This window comes from Astyanax mexicanus, chromosome 2, assembly GCF_023375975.1.
Source record: "Astyanax mexicanus isolate ESR-SI-001 chromosome 2, AstMex3_surface, whole genome shotgun sequence".
Classification (NCBI taxonomy): Eukaryota; Metazoa; Chordata; class Actinopteri; order Characiformes; family Acestrorhamphidae; genus Astyanax; species Astyanax mexicanus.
Window position 1 is genome coordinate 8204977 of NC_064409.1, and position 19404 is coordinate 8224380.

At 36.0% G+C, this 19404-nt stretch overlaps 1 protein-coding gene across 1 annotated transcript in view; it reads left to right on the top strand.

Moving 5' to 3' along the window:
• The window catches only part of stab2 (stabilin 2), a 61763-nt gene that overhangs the window by 898 nt on the left and 41461 nt on the right, over positions 1-19404 (top strand). Inside the window, exons 2-22 of the mRNA XM_022671873.2 lie at positions 875-1002; positions 2430-2542; positions 6337-6422; positions 6540-6606; positions 6733-6828; positions 7802-7924; positions 8879-9075; positions 9187-9317; positions 10324-10457; positions 11650-11732; positions 11822-11965; positions 12840-12983; positions 14094-14156; positions 14246-14362; positions 15285-15338; positions 15470-15550; positions 15663-15815; positions 17138-17197; positions 17627-17722; positions 18152-18238; positions 18550-18661. Of these exons, the coding sequence (XP_022527594.2) occupies positions 875-1002; positions 2430-2542; positions 6337-6422; positions 6540-6606; positions 6733-6828; positions 7802-7924; positions 8879-9075; positions 9187-9317; positions 10324-10457; positions 11650-11732; positions 11822-11965; positions 12840-12983; positions 14094-14156; positions 14246-14362; positions 15285-15338; positions 15470-15550; positions 15663-15815; positions 17138-17197; positions 17627-17722; positions 18152-18238; positions 18550-18661 (2269 nt within the window). The remainder of the gene's footprint in view (positions 1-874; positions 1003-2429; positions 2543-6336; positions 6423-6539; positions 6607-6732; positions 6829-7801; positions 7925-8878; positions 9076-9186; positions 9318-10323; positions 10458-11649; positions 11733-11821; positions 11966-12839; positions 12984-14093; positions 14157-14245; positions 14363-15284; positions 15339-15469; positions 15551-15662; positions 15816-17137; positions 17198-17626; positions 17723-18151; positions 18239-18549; positions 18662-19404) is intronic.

Here is a 19404-nt window from a genome sequence, read left to right on the forward strand (position 1 = left end):
TTATTGATCTGGAGTAGGCCTAAGTGTCCTGTAGGAGATTTCAAAGCCTTCAAATTTTCAGAAAGTAAAAAAGGGTTATTTTACTGCAGAAAAAAAGGGTTTTGCATCACCTACACCTGTTGCCCATATACAGGACAAGGCATTTTAAGGGGTTAACTCCCTAAATAATAAAAAAAGAAGCAGATCCAGAACCTGTTGCTATGACTTAGAGCATTGGTAACCATAAAGGGCCAGTGTAGCTGCAGGTTTTCACTTTTCAAAAAAAAAAGCAGCACATCTGTTGCATGTCAATGTATAACTAATCCAGTGTCGACCAGTAAACCAGTGTTGACATTTCAAATGAACATTTTGACCAAATCCTGACCATTTATGCACTTATGCAGATTTTGATGTGATGTGGTGGGGTGTAATTGAATTGTTTTAGATCTTTAATGCAAGTTATTGATATATCATAAAGTGTATAAATATAAGCCATCCAACATCCAAGCCATGAACCCTATTTTTCTTGGAGTGCTGGCCATATTGATATGCATTACTGCATATTGGATTTAAAGAGATCTCATCTGGTTCATGTCTGTGCTTTATAGCGCAGCAGCTAATAAGTCATGCTGATCTGCTTTGGAAAGAGCAGCAGGTGGTGGGATAAACGATACGGGATGAATGAGTGCATCTGATTGAATGGAAGAAAAAAAAACTATAAATCTCTCATCAATCTCCCTTAAAATGTTTTGGATAGATTTAAAGTCAAACCAAAGCTTGTGTAAATGTTATATGCAGTAGTTTTAAATTATTTTAATAGGTCATTTTTATTTAAATAAATATCAGTGCTTCCATTACTTCCATATCTCTGTGTGTGTGTTTGTGTGTTCTCTAGAACCGCTGCGATAAAAATACTCAAGTGATGACTAAGTCAGATTGCCATTCTTGCTCTGTAAGTGCTCTAATGATGTGCCCAAAAGGATACCACAAGAAAAACCCTGGCAAAGGGCAACAGGACTGCAGGTTAGTTCACACCCGGTTTACACCTAATTACTTCTTGTGTCTTTGGTACATTAAGGATTGTATCTGGATTAGGCCAAACCACATCAAAATGCAAGTTTGAACACACCCAAAACAGATTGAAACTCCTTTCCAGGCAGTACATTGCTGGGCATGTGATCCAAAGATAATCATAAAGGATGACAGCCTTGAAAATCTTAAAAAAAAAAACATGTAAATTTGCAAAATCAAGACACCTGAATGGATAAACATCTGTTTGCCACATAACAAGTTGATTTTAATATTCCGTCTACATTGAAATTGTTTATGGCATATCTAGATACATATACAGATTGATCTTTGATAGTCTGAGCAGCCAGACTATTAAAAATCCATGTTAAATCAGATTTCCGTGCAGATTTCAGATTGAAACCACATTTGAAGGAAGTTTTAAATGTGATTTTAATCTGATTTGTTCAGACGTGTCTCAGTCTAACGTTCCTAAACGCTCAAATTGGATTTTAAGAAAGTGTAAGTGTCCAAGAAGTCCAATAGGGTCGGCCCATTAAGTGACCCATGAAGATACATTTGTGATGTTCAGACCTGCAACCCTGATTTGTTCTCATGCTAATAAGAGTGCAGATACTTATCTCAAAAGATCTAATTTAAGAAAAGTGTGAACACAGCCTTGACAATGCATTTGGATATGTTCAGATTTTTTACATACTTTCAACACTTTGGATTAGATGAGTTCACAAATTTGAGACTGTACAACTCTGTTTGTAATGCTATTTCAAATCATCTGTAAATGTGGCTCAGATTCAATTTGATAAATCTAAATCTCTGAAACCCCCCAGCATTGAACTTTAAAACTTTTGGAATGTTGTTTTGCTGTTCAGTTCTTTAGTGATGAGTTGGGAAGTTGGGTATGAGGTGGGATGATGATCAACCAGCATCCTGACCTCGCTAACACCAAATCTAGTAGAAATAGTGTTCAAATCTATGTAACACCTACTTAAGATGAAATAAAGCACATTAAATAGCCTTTGTGGGCTCTGAGTGGTCCAGCGGACTAAGGCGCTACCACTATGATTGGGAGATTGCTGGTTTGAATCCCGTTCATGCAGCTTGCCATCAGCTGCTGGAGCCCAGAGAGAGCACAGCTGGCTTTGCTCTCACTTGGTGGGTGGGTTGTGCTCTTTCCTCTCATCACTCCAAAGAGTGATATAGATCAGCACAAGGCGTCTGTTAGCTGATGTATTAGATCCGAGTCACTGCACTTTCCTCCGAGCGTGCTGTGATGCTACTCGGCAATTCTGCATCAGCAGCAGTTCGAAACAAGGCAGTGGCAGACTTCAAATGTATCGCAAGGGTAATTTGCCTCGTAAAATGGTTCTAGAAATGAGAAATAAATATAAGTAACTGATAACATATCATGATTTTATGTTAAGGTATACCTTGAAAACCATTTCCACCATTTCCATCCGTGGCTGTTCCCATGAATGTTACAAGGAGGTCGTGGAAGAGGGCTGCTGTCCAGGGTACTGGGGCATCGACTGTGTTGGTAAGTGTAACTGTGCCAATTTTACACCATGTTTTATTTTTGTTTTAATGTAATTGGAAGCTGGAATAGAATAGCTTTTTTCTTTGTTAATGCTCTGTGCTGCTGAAGCTCGGCTGGCATTTCCTTCATTGGCTGCTCTCAGTGGTGCTGGACACTGAGGGAATATTTTGACAGGAAATGGAGCGGCTAAGAGAGCCGATGGCACACAAACAAGGGGAAGAGTCTGTTCCGCCTGAGCTAACAGAAAAACAGAGAGAGTGATGAGTGCGAAAAAAGAGATATCTTTAGCATTTCAAAGACCTGTGAACGTAAAGGGAGAGAGAAAGAGAGAGCAGCTGGCTTTTCCATGCACATCTGGATGCGTTAACAGAGTGAGCATAATGGTGGTGGCATTGTTACGGGAAATGAGGAAGTGTGTGTGTCCTTGTCTCTGTTTGTGAATCAGCTTTAACTCACATTGGGATTAATACAAAGTAACAAGACATAGTTAAAGGAGAAATCTGGTGTAAAATGGACTTGGGGTGTAGGGAAATATTAAAAAGTAAGTATTTTTATCAAATAGCCCATTTCCATTTGCCCTCAGCGTTCTAAAATAAAACACTTTTAGTCAATGCTCCCAACAAGCTTAGAATGCTAGTGATAGGGGCATAGCATTGCCCAAGGCTCAAAGTAGCTCCAGATTTTATTGGTGGAAATCAGAGGGACCTGTCCTTTAAAAGGAGGCACTGAGAACTTTGAAAGTGTGCAGGTAGTTTATTAAAACACTGTTTATAGTCACATAACCTTTAGTTAGTTCAGTAATGATAAGTCAACTGATGAGCATGAATGAATAGGTAGGATAGGAATTCTGAGGAAATCCATGAATATTATACAATATATGAGATATTTTTAGCAATAGCTTTAATTCACAGTACCTCAAAGTCAAATATTGTCAAATATAAAGGATAGGTTTATCTGATCTAGTGTTAAAGACAGCTGGTGAATATGGATACTGCTGAACATGTTCCAGTTATATTCTACTGTCCGCAGCTAGAGGAAGGGGCCCCCTTCAGGGGGATTCTGATAAATGTCTGGTTGTGCTTTTCTACATTGACCATTACAGAATTTAAAGGGGCATCTCACACAGTTTGTTGTTTCATTCAGTTTATAACCAGGGCTGGGCAATTGCTTGATTTGTCTGTCTTGTTGCTACAGGCCTTAGACCCGTAAATCTTCAGAAACTGAATAACCCGTCCATTTGGTACCCAATATCAGGCCTCACTATAATATAGAATTCATGTTGCCTTGCCTTGAGCACATTGAAATATAAAAATATAAGAATAAAATAGAATAAAAATAAAAATAGACAAGAAAAATGAATGAACTACCTTCCATCAAAAAGTAGTTCCACATAAAAATACGATTTTGCTATAAAACAGTAACAAATTCCTAGCCTGCTCTAAGCAGGCTCACAGTAGGCTAGAACAGGCATATGGTTTATATTACCTACACTAGATTCCCTACAGATTTTCTTGTCTGTGGATGAAAGTGATGGATGATGTGTTGAGTAGTCTCTTCCCTCACATCTCATTTTTTAAATGCTTCTGAGGAAGACCTGTGTTGTTTGCAGGCCTAAACTCAGGGTCATTTTTCATGCATAGACTAAGTGGAGGTTTGATAAGATACATGTTGAGCTCTGAAGATTATATAAGGCTCACTTTTGTGCTGTCCAAGTATCAAGTTCAGCTCTGCCTTTTCAGGTTAAGTTTTTTTTTTAACAGTACTGTAAATGCTTCCTAACCAAATAGACTGTTGTATAGCAAAATAGAAAATTACTATTAGAACTATTCAACATTTATAATAAAAAAAACAGTCTGCTTTCTAATGTTCTTTAAAAGCAGACAATCCAATAAAGCAGGAAAGTCACACTTCACTGCTGCTGAAGGAATGTGCTGACAAGCTGACCTCACAGTTACCAGGTCACGGCAGGCCTGCCGTTCTTTCTGTCTTATCACCTGAACTTCCTACATTGCTTGTGTGTATATATGTGTGTGTGAGTGTGTGTGTGTTAGCTGGGGTTAAATGGTCTGACCACTTGTGTTCTATAGATGAAAGCAATAGCTTTGTGAAGAATCAACTTCACAGAATTTCCTTTCTTATCCTAAATGTAGTCGATAATCTGGTTAAAAACTGCCTGAATCGTTACATACATGGTGTGGTTGCCACACATTGATATGTTGAGTACTGAGTTATCACCAACCCTCCCCCTTAAAGGAACAGTCAGTAATAAATGCAAGCCGGTGTGCAAAATGCCTGTGTTTACTACACTAGTGGTGGTGGTAAATTAAATACACAGCTATAATAAGCAACCTAACTGAAGCTCTGTGATTACCTGCTCAGCAGAAAAATAGCCAGCTTGCCCATTTTCATGACTACAGCGCACAGCTAATTGCGTGCTGCTGTCTATACCTGGCAACCCAGAGTGTGAAAATGGGACTGATGGAGTGGTGCAAGCAGGTTCAGAGGTTACATCTGAACCTGACATACTGCACAGTTCAAATAAGAAAACACTGTCTGAAGCTCTGCTGTCAGGAGCTGCCAGTGCTTAAACTCAACATGTTTCTTTAGTATCTGACGATACATCCTGAACATGTTATGAGGTACCACAGAAAATATGAAATATTTTTTTATTCAAATATAAAAAATGGTCCTTTAAGAGTGAACAATAATAAAGTTTCACTTCCAGGTAAGACAGAATGATATGGCTAAAAATGTATATCCCACAATATTTCCTAATTTTGATCAATATCGTATTATTGATATAAAAAATATATAAAAGCCAAAGAAAAACTGCCAAGAATGGCCACAACAGAGACTTTATCCACAAACACCTAAGAAATAAATTAATACTTCTATAAATACTTGCAATCTTGCATTAACTTTTTGGAGATTTCACATGTAGTGTATTATGTCTTGTCAGCGCAGATATTTGCTTCTTGCAGAACCTTAGATCTGTGTGTGTGTGTGTGTGTGTGTGTGTCAGGAAGACAGTGATTTAAGGGAAAGCGCAGTGGATAGTAGTGATAAGTGTTGAGAGAGAGAATAACGGGAAGTGGAGGAAAGCAAAGGGCATAAAGAGACACACACATTCTGCTTACTCACATCCTCCTTCATAGAAATAAATCCCTACTCTCTCTCTCTCTCTCTCTCTCTCTCTCACACACACACACACACACACACACACACACTGTGTAGGCTGTAGGCTGTGCCATCTGATTGGGGTTAAAGTCTTGTGGGCACTTTGATACTATTGTTGAATCAGGATAGTGTAGGTTAGTTGTGTGTGTATGTTTAGAATGATCTTCTAAATGTTTGAACGTATTTTTTTTTAAATGACATTATGAGCAAGAACAACAGCTACTTGTATGAAGAATTCTCCTGTAAAATGTATCTATTACATTTCCACCGTGCTAGGCAGCTGCTTAGAGGAGCTTCGATTTTTGGGACAAAGCATCGCATCGCTTTTCCTGATAATAAAGTCATCTTTATTATTAGCCTTTTGTAGTCCAGGGGCTGAGAATGCTGGGAAATGGAGTCTTTAGTAGAACAAATATCCAGAATAGGCAGACTGACAGCAGCAGGACTGACAGCACAGTAACAGACATTTTGAATGTTTGTATACCTCTGTGTGTTTATATAAGTACTCAGTAGATATAGATAGATAGAGTAGAGATAGAGGTAGAGTACTATTATCATATTATTCTAATGATCTCTGTACCTGATCTTTCTTTTACTCTCTCTGTCTCTGTTTTTAGAGTGCCCAGGGTCAGCTGCTAAGGCTTGCAGTAATAATGGACAGTGTTCTGATGGCATTGGGGGTAACGGCACTTGCATTTGTAAAGTAAGTCTTTCTCTCTCTCTTTTTCTCTCTTTCTCTCTCTCTCTCTCTATGTACATAAATGCACACATATACTGATTGAGTAAAAATTGCTGTATGTGTTCTGTGTGTTTTTCTCAGGCAGGTTTTGTGGGGACAGCGTGTGAGAAATGTAATGAGAATCTGTATGGACCCACATGCAGTAATGGTAATCATATTTCCAATACACACAGTATAACTCTTCCCTTACCTTTACAGCAGTTAAAGTGGGTAACAGTTCTGTTTCTAAAATTATTTGTGTGTGTGTTTGTGTGTGTGTGTGTGTGTTACACAGTGTGCTCCTGTAAGCATGGTCTCTGTAACAGTGGGATAAAAGGGAACGGTCAGTGCACATGCTTTTCAGGATACTCAGGCCTGAACTGTGACCGGGGTAAGATGCACTTCAAAGTCTCTTGTAACATGTTCAGTTTTTACTTTGCCTTTTTTTACGAATTTCTCTACTTTAGCCAAGAGCAACCTTATTAGGATAAATACTGACCTATAAATGAACCCAAATTGCTTAACCTTCCAGCAAACACCTTAGATTTGAGTGCTGAATGTCATTAGCCATGTCCCATGGAAGCTAATGAATTTTGCATTGACCTGTGGGCAATGCGTGTGGGGTCTCCTGCAATAAAAGATGATATGATATTATGCATAGACAGTTCTATCCATCATCTCTGTGCTGTCCACTGTAAGTGGTAGTGTCTTCTGGTATTTAGCATTCCATGTTAAATACCAGCACAACTTCAGAAATAGAATGTCCCAACTCCGATAATTCACGTCACCTTGCCATGAGTATGCTGGCCAGTGTTCATCCTCAGTCACAAGATAACCCCTCCTTCAAGCTGACTTAGGCACTGCCACTATGATCAGGAGATCGCTGGTTTGAATCCCGGTCATACAGGTTGCCATCAGCTGCCGGAGCCCTGAGCCACCTCTCTCTGGGTGGGTAGATGGCGCTTTCACCTTATATCTCTTAATATCGCTTTGTGAGCTGATGTTTATGAACCGAGTCGCTGCGCATTCCTCCGAGCGTGCTATGATTCTACTCGGCAATGCTGTAGCAGCTCGAAAAGAGGCGGTAGTTGACTTCATATGTATCAGAGAGGGCATGTGCTGGTCCTCACCTTCCTGGTGTGTTGGGGCATTATAGTGATAGGGGGAGTCCTAATGAGTGGGTTGGGTAATTGGCCGTGTAAATTGGGGATGAATTGGAAAAAAAAATGAAATAAAATAAAATAAAAAGATAACACTTCGTTTTGGCATGCCAGTGTGTTAAATCTTGATTGAGTACAGTCATTTTATTGAATAATAGTTTAACTAAATGCAGTGGCAGCATCTTCACTATGGTGTGTTTTCAGAGCTGCCAGACTGTGCTGCGCTGCGCTGTGGGCTGAATGGATTCTGTACTGAAGATGTTTCTTCTGGAAAACTGAAGTGCCAGTGCAAGCCTGGTTATGCTGGTGATGGAATGCAGTGCACCTGTGAGTACATCACTGCCTGATGCCGAAACTGTTATTGGTAATATGTGTTAAATGTTAAAAAAATATTAACATGTTAAAGTTTAAGTTTCTGATATTGTATTGACAGAATTACAAGATAGTAATTGATTTTAGAGTATGATAAATACCCAGTATTTGGAAATTGAAATTTGGTAATTATCCAATATAAATGTATTTTGAAGTACATACCATACAAGTACTTGGTGACTAGAGAAAAATACCAAGTACGTATGTAGAACTGCATCAATACATGCTGTAAGGTGATAATTACTTATAATTTTATAGACGTTTGTGTATTAGATACAAGTAAATAAACAAGCCAAATCCTGCATTTTTAGTGAATGAGTGCAGGGGATATAATGTAAGAATAAATATCATGTGTGAATATTGAAAAGTAGAAGTATGACACCCTGCATCTTTTGCTGACATAGATGTGTAAATGCACACACACACACACACACACACAGCTTGTCTAGTACTGTAGAGAAGTACTGCCAAATAAATAAATAAGCTGGATGCTAAAAATGTAACATTCTGACTTCACTAATGCAATCAAATCTTCACAGCCGGGTACTAAATTTTTTAAGTCTTTTCTGAACAGAAGAGGCAGTTGCTCTAAAAAAAGCACGATAAACTCTTTTTAATACCCTTGAATTTAGATGAAATTGTGAATGAGCAGGTGTCCCAATGCTTTTGTCTATATACTGTATCATATATTAAATATAAGCATAATGTATGTACAGCTCTATCTGTACCATCCACTGTACTTTGGTGATGAATTGATATAATTCTGGTGGTTAAAGTTTTGATCAATCCATACTGTATTTCTGTATTTGTATAGTAACTACAAAATATCAGCTATCAATCAGTTTAATTGAATCAGGTTTTTAGTTCTCTCATCTCAGTTGCTTTATATATGGCTTTTGACATTTACAGCTGTTAACCCGTGTGTAAGGAGTGTGTGCCACCAGCATGCGGTGTGTGTGCACACCGGACCCAACCAGCACACCTGCACATGTGCAGAAGGCTATGAGGGAGATGGGCTGGTCTGCATGGCCATTGACCCCTGCCAGACGGACTTAGGAGGCTGTCCCCGTGACTCCACACGATGTGTGTATGATGGACCTGGAAAGGTGAGAGTGTGTGAGGTTTTGTTTTTATTTTTCCCCAATCATTTATGTACATTTTATTATTATTATAAATGTATTGTTACATTCCCCCACATAAGCTTTGTTTTTCCACAGGCTCACTGTGAATGTTTGCCAGGCTTTGACAAGATGCCGATAGGGGTGGGCTGCAGGCTGAGAGATGTGTGTAGACCCGACTCCTGCCACAAGGATGCAAAGTGTACCACGACAGCGCCAGGAAAAGTGGAGTAGGTTTGCTTAAAACTTGATGCTAAATTTACCCAATTTGAGTCCCTTCCATTCCACAAATGTAAATGTTCTTGTTGGATGCACTGTGTTTTTTGTCAGCTAGCATGTAGCTCATTCTGAGCTCAGATCTGAAAAGTAAATGCTTATTTTTCAAGATAAAATTAATTAACGTAAAGTACCAGTCAAACATTTGAACACATTTTGTTTGCTTTTACTCAGTGTGTTCTTTTTATTTTTTTTCCCTACATTGTAAATGACTACAGAAGTCATACAGATTATGAAGGAACACATAAGGATCCATGTAATAAACTAATCAAAACACTTTGTGAAGAATTTAGATGGCTCTAATCTGGTGTGCTGTTAACTGAGGCTGGTAACGCTAAAGCACTTATTCTGTGCAACAGAGGTAACTCTTGCTCTTTCTTTCCTGGGGTGGTCCTGATGAGAGCCAGTTTCATCATCAACATTTGATGGTCTTTGCAACTGCACTCGAGGATACTTTTACAGTTCTTGAAATGTTTTAGATTGACTGAACGTCATTCCTTAAACTATTTTAAAATTCAAAGTATTAACTCTTGACAGTTCAGTTCAGCACAGCTGTTAACTGAAAGCCTGACTTCCAGATGACTCTACCTCATAAAGCTGACTGTAGTATTAATTTACATTGCAGAACATTTTAAAATAAACAAAAAAATACTGATTTGACTAGTACTTTATGTAATTAAGAAATGTAATGAACATTTAAGCAGAAAAACATTAAAAAATAATTATTTTAGGTTGCTGAAAAATCTTCATTAGTGTGGCTCTGCAGGTATGAAGATGGTTGAGTGAGAGGTCTGTAAAGTGAGTTTTGAGGGATATGGGTTGAGGTTCCAGATCTCACTGTTGAGTCTTCATGGGCTTAATTCCAAGAAAGACCTGATGACCCCTGTGAAGAGCCTGCGCTATATCTTCAAATACACATAAATATTTATACAGTTGTTCCTGTGGTGTAATTCTGTACAGGTGTACCTGTCTTCAAGGCTTCATCGGCAATGGAAAAATCTGTGTTGGTAATATAATGCAGCGACTTCAAGAACTAAACACACTTTCAAGCAGCCCCTGGACTGGTCAGCTGTCTAGCGCTATCACACTGTTCGGTAAATGACATACCAACTGTCCTATATCTTTTATCTAAGATTTGCAGTATATCATATGTACACATATCAATTAGCACCCCTAATAAAAAAGTAGAGTAATGTATACTAAGCATTATTATGCTATAGTGCACTAAAATGTTCTTGTAGCCATAATATTATTAATCAGTATGTTTAAAGAGTGCTAAAATGGAACAACTTTTTTGTACTTATTATACTTTAATTGTGTAAAAATAGTACAACAGTCTTACTTAAATTGTGCTAAGTGTACTTGTGTACCTGTACTAAAATGGAACTATTTTAAGTATACTTAAGTTATACATTTAGACATACCTCTTTAATGTATGTAACCCTATATTTTAAATATAATACAGTACAATTATAATACATTTAGTATTATAAGAGTATTACAACTGTATCACTTTTATACACCAAAAATATTAGGAATGTACTAAGAATTGATGTTAAATATAAATAATCTATTTACATTAGAGAACAAACAAATATGAACTTCATTAGCAATTTTATTTTATTTTTTTATTTGACATTTAAATGTGTTATTTAACACTGTATCCTATAATTTACTTATATAGATTTATATTTTCCCCATTATCATTACAGATTATTGAAACGCAGTTTAACTCTTATATTAATGTAATACATAAATATATAAAAAATATATCAATGTAGTAATATAATTTACTTTCTAAAACGTCGTACAAAAATGTACAAAAGTATATTTGGAAATAAGTATTTTAGAAGTATATAGATTTACATTAAACTAAAAGTTTACTTCATAGTAGTCTAGTAATTGCACTATATTGTACTTTTTAAAAAGTATAATCAAATTTTACTTTCAAACATTTGATGAAAACATAATATTAATGTACTTTTAATATACAGTATTTTAAATTAGTACATACATCTGTTAGTATATTTACAGCATATAGTATATTGTTAGTATATTTACAGCATATATATATATATATATATATATATATATATATATATATATATATATATATATATATTTCATAAGGTACATACGAATAAATAAATAAATAAATAAATAAATAAAAAAAAAGTTATTAATAAATAATAAAAAAAAAAAATTAATCCTATATTGTTAAAACGTTGTTTAATGATTCCTGATTATTGATAATTTGACCTGTATTTTGGCTGCTTGGTGTTTCAGGATCAGTCATGTCCTGGCCCCTAAGCTCACTTGGACCCTTCACTGTGTTTGTGCCAAACAACAAGGCTTTCAAATCAACATCTGTGAGTAAATCTAAATGGTTAAAGAAGCCCTAATTACCAACAAAACCATGTTTTTTTTAATACTGTATGTTTGTATGAATTATATGCAGGTAAAAACGCTTGTGGCAGACGAGGCGAAAGCTCGTTATCTGGTGAAGATGCACATGGTGGCTAGAGAAGTGAACTCGGACGATCTGAAGAAGGGAATTCTCTATTACACTATGACTGCAAAAACTGCTGAGTCAGTAACTGAGGTAGGGGAGTTTTGTTCCCTCTGCTGTTCAGGGAAAGCTTTCAACAAGATTTTAGAGCAGTATTTGATTGCATCCCAACTTCCCAGCGTAAAATCTTATCCTAAACGTATTGGATTTAGCAGCATCGTTGCATGGTATTGGCAAGATTCCAATAGGCTCAGTTTTATCTAATCCAGAGAGTCCTATTCTATTGGCAACACTTCTCAGCCTCTACTGGGACTAGACAAACTGTATTTGTACATTTGCACAACTGTGTCAACAATACCCAGTCTTATCCTTGTAAAAGAAAAGTGTATTTTAGTATATTTTTAAAAGTATACCTAACGTGGAAAAGCACATACTTTTTAAAATTAAAATATGTACTTAAATACAATACATACTAAATTTTGAAAAACTTATGGCAATTTACAGTAGATATATTTCAGTTGTAATTAAGCTATATTTAAACAACTACTTTCAACATAAAAGCATTAAATTGTGTTTTTTTTAGTGCTTTTTTCACACAACTTCTGCGGACTTAAGTAGATTTAAGTATGTGTTTTTTTAAGTATAACTTTTAATATGTAAAAGTACTACTAAAATGTACTACTACTTAATGACACTGGAAAAAAAATACATGTGCACTTTAAGCAGTATTTAATGCCACTACATATATTTCTAACAACTTAACATTTAATTCAAAGCAGGTTGTATAAAAATACATTTTATGGGAATACAGAGAAAGTACATTTAATGTGTATTAAATATTTAAAAGTATATACAATTTAAGTATTCTTTCCCTAATTTGAACATACTTTTAATGCTCTTAAGCATACGTCATTTTTATATGCCTGCTTAATCTGTTTTTCCTTTTACGTACTTTTTTCTTCCAAAGTCAAACCAGGTGAAAGTTCGTATTCACGGCAGCCGTCGGAAAGGGACCCTGGTGGAGTCAGATATTATCGCTTCAAATGGACTCATCCACATTATTGATAAAATGTTGGACACAGTTCCTTCCACTGTAATAAGTGACAATCAGGTTTGTTTCAATTTTCTCTAGCACTGAATTAAATTTATATTTATACATACACTGATCAATGCTTATATTTACTGTATTTTACATTTTATAGACAAACATATTGGGACCCCTGCTCATTCACTATTTCATTTACGCTGTTCTTCAATAGTCAGGACCCCTATTTTAATGGATCCAACACAGGGCAGATATTACTTGGGTGGTGGATCATTCATTCTCAGCGCTGCAGAGACACTGCTGTCCTTTGTTTACCTTTTTGTTTGTCGATCCGGTTCCTCTTTTTTCCCCCAGCCACAGCTTAGTCCACAGCCACCTTATTCACTTCCTGTTCAGTTCTGATTAGCCATTTGTTTTGTTTTCTGTTTCTTCCCTGGTTTATAAGGGGCGGCCAAACTTCTCTGGTCAGCTTTGTTTACTCTCCCTCTTGCTCGTGCTCGGCGCGAGTTCGTTTCCGCCCTCTCTTGGGTCTCCACCCCTTTTCGGATTTTGTTTTCCGCCTGTTTTCGGGTTTTTTGTTTTCCGCCCGTTTTCGGATATTTGTTTTCCACCTGTGTTGAGGGGTTCCTGTCGAGTTTTTACCTGCTTCGTATTCTGTTGCTCTGCATTTGGGTTCTACAACCTCCTGGGCTGGAGAGCTACTGCTCCCCACCCATTACAAAAGGATAAGCTTCTGTCTCTGGTTTTACATCTACTAGGTGGAGAAGCTAGATAGGAGTGTCTAATAGAGTGGAGGACAGTGGAGTGAAAACAGTGTTTAAAAACTCCAGCAGCACTTCTGCATCCTATCCAATCTGACGTACCACTGCCATGTTGGAGAATGACTCACCACCACATACAGTAGCTGCTCTGCTGTGGTCCTGTGGGGTCCTGACCATTAAAGAACAGGGAGGTAGTAAAGTATGCATATGAACTGAATACAGGAATATAGTGTTTGATTATAGAACTATAACATGCTCCTATATACTCAGTGGTGCTGAAGAAAATGGATAAAAGGTGTAGAAATGACCAGAAAGGTTGGTCATGATAATATGCTTCATTTTGTAAAATCTCTCTCTCTTGGTCACTAGTAGAATATGCCTAAAATCTACTCTGCTCTTTGTTTTTGCTTTTTAGGAAAACTTGTTAAAGATTCTCATAGACAATGGAAGGTTCTCCAAGTTTAAGTCTTTACTTGAGGTAATGAGTGAGTATTCTCAGAATCAAAATTATAAATGTTCAGGAAATGAATGCTCTGAAAGCTCTAACCCTCTGTCCCTCTGCCTCAGCAAGCCGCCATGGCGAACATGTTAGACGAGGCAGGTCCTTACACAGTGTTCGCTCCAACTAACGAAGCTTTCTCCTTAATGAAAGAGGGGACTCTAGAGTACATTATGTCTGATGAGGTAGGCCCACCTACCTACAGTACAGCTACACTGAAAAAAATGATGAGTAAAATTAACTTAAAAAAAAGTATCGCAACATTGCATTTGCTTTTAAGTAAATTTAATTTCAGATAAATTTAAGTAACTTCAGCTCGGTTTCAACACTTAAATGTAACATAGAGTAAATAAGTGAACTGAACTTTCTTTTCAATCCTTTCTTTTAGTAACATTTACTTCATTTATTTTTGCTGAATCAATCTTTTCTTTGAGTAACATTTACTTAATTTCTGCAATAATTATTACTTTATTACAATTACTTAATTTATACAATATTACTCAATTAATTTATGATACACAATATATTATAATTCCTGAAATTTAAGTATTTTTAGTTAAAACACACTAATTAAACACATATTCAAATGTAAATATAAATTTATATTTTATTATATTTTAATTATATATATTATATTTTAATATTATTTATAATATTTTATATTTTATAATATTTAAATTTCAGAAATTAAATCGTTTTTTTCTTTTTAAATGTTGCATAAATTAAGTAACTGTAATTAGGTAATATTGTATGCAGAGTTTAAGTAAAAGTTACTAAAAGAAAGGATTGATTCAGCAAAAATAAATGAAGTAAAGTTTATTAAAAGAAAGGATTGACTGAAGTTTAGTTCACTTATTTACTCTATGTAACATTAAAGTCTTGAAACCGAGTTGAAGTTACTTACATTCGTCTGAAATTAAATTTACTTAAAAAATAAAGCAAATCAGAAAGTTGCGAACCTTTTTTAAAGTAAATTTTACTCATCATTTTTTTCAGTGTGTAATACACGCTCACCCATTGTGTTATATTAATAATGATGTCAGAGTAATAATGGTTTAATAATGGCTTTTTCCCTGTATGCGATTCTTTGTTCCTCTTGTGCCTCAGGGTAAACCAAAGCTACTGGAACTCCTGCAGAACCACATTGTGGCCTCTGTTCAGGTGTGTGTTACTATGACTGTTTTCTAGAGTGATGAGAAACCTGTGCTAAGAGTATATAGTTTTTTGGAACTTGTTAAATGTCCTTTGCCTTTGCCTAATCTGCTGCTTTTCTTTATTTGTGAACATGACAGCTGACAGCCAGCTACATCGTGTCAAACCCGCAGACTGAGTCCTTGGCTAACCAGGCCCTGATGTTTAATGTGACGGCTGCTGTGAGTACTTAAGCTGGAAAATTAACTATTTATCAAATTTATAAACTTCAGACTACACAGAAATCATATTCTCCCAGCCTAATCACTTGTTTTTTTTCCCCAACGTATTTAGGGTCAAATACTGGTAAACGGAATAGATGTGGTGGAGGCAGACGTAGAGGCAAAGAATGGCCGCCTGTATGCGATGAATGGACTCCTAATCCCAGCATCCATAGATCCCATCCTCCCTCACCGCTGTGACATCACAGAGAACAGCACTTATAGGGTAAGTGTGAGCATCAGGTCATCGTTTTTGATCTAAAGATCACAAGTCTAGAGTAAAGTAAAATGAGGCCATCTAATAGAGCTTGTTTAAATCATCTTCTTTATACTGATACATTATATAGATGAAAATATTGGGACATAATCATGCTTAATCATGGTTTATACTGCTTTTGTTGTTGTAACTTACACAACATTGCTGTGGATATTTGATTGAATTTAGCAAAAAAAAAAAATAAATAAATTAGTGAGGTCAGGATGTTGAACGATCCCCACTTTACCTCATTCCAAATTCATGTAAAAGTACTGTATTGAGCAATATCATGTCCAGAGGACACAGTTCCTACACTCCACAGCTCAATATTGGGGGGCTTTTTACCAGAATCTGAATATCTGTCCATTGGTTCCATGCTAACCCCAAATGGGGATATCTGCAATGGGATTATATTACATTTATATTAAGTTGGGCTGTAATAATGGGCCTGAGCTCATGTTGTCTGGGATGTGAAATTAGACCTAGATCCAGTGCAGTTTACATACTTTCCATACTACATGGCAAGACAAGCTGCTTTGTAAAAATTGCATATCTGTAATATATAGAATGTATATGTGATAGTACAGCAATTTTCAGCTGGTGGGTCGGGAACCAAAAGTATTTTGTTAAAAATAAATACATAAAAAAAAAATCTAAATTAAATAGAATTAATGCTTATCTGATTTTGTACTCGTCTTTTATATTAGGCAAAAAAAAAGAGAGAGTTACTAATGTACTCCGAATGCAGAGATGTGCAGAGAAGTGAAATATCTAAATTTTGTAGCCGTATTTATTTTGTGCAGTTTTGATATTTAAGTTTTATTATAGTAACTTTTAAACTTGTAGTTGTAATGTTCCCTTCTCAGTTTTATTATTTTTTTAATGCTCTTAAATTCACTTTGCAAGCATATGTATGTTTAAATGGGTTTTTGAAACCTATTTAAAATAAATGTTTGGTTTGTATAAAAGTGGTTATGACTTAATGACCATGAAAAAATGTGGGTCTTTGGCTGAGACCAAGTCGTAGTACATGTGATAGTACAAGGTACATGTGAGCCAGCTCTGAGGGTGTTTTTCCTTGCCTTCATTGCTCACTGGGGGTTTTGTGTTGTTTGATCAATGTTTTGTCTGCTTTGTGACTTCATCAGTTGTAAAAATCTCTATCCGTTTGAATTTCATTTTAATTTGATTTAATAGAGCTGTGATGGCAAGTTTCTTAAAAGCAAAAACTGTAAAGTGTAGTTGAACTTACTCACTGGAATAGCAGACCTGACAGCTCTTATAAATTGCAGGGTCCATGTGTAAGCTGTGCATTGGTCAGTATGTCCATGTGTCCAACAGGAGTCTCACTGGTAAGTAATGCTCTTTTAAAATCATACAAATATATAGCCTACTTGTGAAACAAATAATCTGTAATGGATTTATGTTTGTATTTTTGTTTTAGTTGATAGTTCGTGTCACGTCCTCGTCCTGTTCAGGTCTATCTCTGTGTTTCTATCTTTTCCCGTTCCTGTCTGTTTTACTTCTCTGTGTTTTTTCCTTGTCTCTGCCCCTGTCTTCAGTATACTCATGTGTGTTTGTAGCCCCGCCCCCTCGTTACCTGTCCCCATGTGTTTCCTGTCCTCTTCTGTGTAAATAAAGTCCCTTTGTTTCAGTGTTCCTTGTTGGTTCTTGTGCATTTTACATCAGTCAGGTTGCTGTTTCTTTGTTCTTTCAGTATAAGTGTCCTCAGTGTTTTCTTGTTGTACTGAATATCTCTCTCATTTCTGCCCCGTGTGAAGAACACATTTGTTCGAGGCTGTGTGTACATAAAGAAGACGTTAGGAGTGAATGTTCCTGTTTTGGGCTGCAGTCTGCTCTGCAATGAGACTCGTACTGTAAGTATGAAATTATTAACCAGAATTACTAAAATAAAATATTAATATTTCCTCTTTAATGTTATACATTAGGCTAGTTTGAAGTGGAAATAATTTTAAGATGCCAGATGCTCTTGGGCCTGGACTGATGGTTGATGGTTGAGGGCATTAATAGATATTTAATTGAAGAATTCAGTCATCTCACCACACCTTTATACATTTTGGACCTGTCCAAAGATTAATTTCTTGTCTTCAACATCAATATACAAAAATGTGGAAAAGTATATGTCCCTGAAATTCCCTTTTTTTGTTTCTAATATTGTTAACAATGTAAAATTTTAAATAATATAATAAACTACTGTTTATATAATAAATGACTGTTTTTAATGTATCTTTCTTAAATGCACAGATCTTCCCAAATGTAACTCTGTCATTCTGTGTTTTATGAAGATCTCTAAATGCTGTAAGGGCTTTTTTGGATCAGACTGTTCTCCTTGCCCAGGTGGTTTCGAGGCACCATGCTTATCCCATGGCAAGGTATAAACAAACACACACACACATACATTAATTATTTTTAAAACTAAAATATCCACCTCAAGACCCTCTTCAGATGGTCTAAGCTGGTATTTAATGGTCAAGGAGGTTAAAAAGCTTCTCATCCAGGTCCATACTCCATACTCATGCTAAATGACCGCCATGTTGTACTACTTGCTGCTGATGTTGGTTCACCAGCTTGGTCAGGTTGTTCATCACTATTTACTGGAGCTAATCTGGACAACCAGCTGAACCATTTTGACCAGTGTGACTTATATAATGACAGTATTATCTATCCGTTCCGTTTGTTTCAGTGTTTTGAGGGTATAGATGGCAACGGCACTTGTCAGTGTGAGCCCAACTTTAAAGGATTCCGTTGCCAGTACTGCGCCAATCCCAACAAGTATGGCCCATCCTGCGACCAAAGTAAGCCTTTAACCCTTTAACCTCCAGCAGTATCAGTTTTCTATACATTCTTTTAAAAACAGAGGAGCTGAAACATTTTTTGGACAGATGCCACAGGAAAAACACTTTCAGGATCTTAGAAACCTTTCATTTAGTGATTTTAACTGATTTTTAATTTTTTTTAATCAATTAATCAACCTTTAATTTCACTTAGGATTACATTAAGGGTGACCCTGAATTACAATGCAGGGTCAAATACATTTAGATAAGAAACTAGAAATAATAAGGAAATAAATAAAAGAAATACAAAATTTAAATAGACATTTAATATAGATGAATAAAATATGTATACATCTCTGGAAAAAATACAAATTACAAATAAAAATATTGTCATTTAGAGCATTTATTTGCAGAAAATAAGAGTGTTCAGAAATCAATATTTGGTGGAATAACCCTGGTGGTTTTTAATCACAGTTTTCATGCATCTTGGCATGTTCTCCTCCACCAGTCTTACACACTGCTTTTGGATAAATTTATGCCACTCCTGGTGTGGTGCAAAAATCCATTTTCCCAGAGATGACCATAAAAAAAATGACACAAAAAGTAAAAAAAATATAAAATATTAAAAAAGGAAAATAATAATAAAAGTAAAAAAAACATATGAGAATGATAAGAAATTATACAATTAATAATAATATACTAAGAACATAAGAATCAAAGTATAAAAACTAAGAATCAAAAATGAAAAAAAAAAAACCTTAATG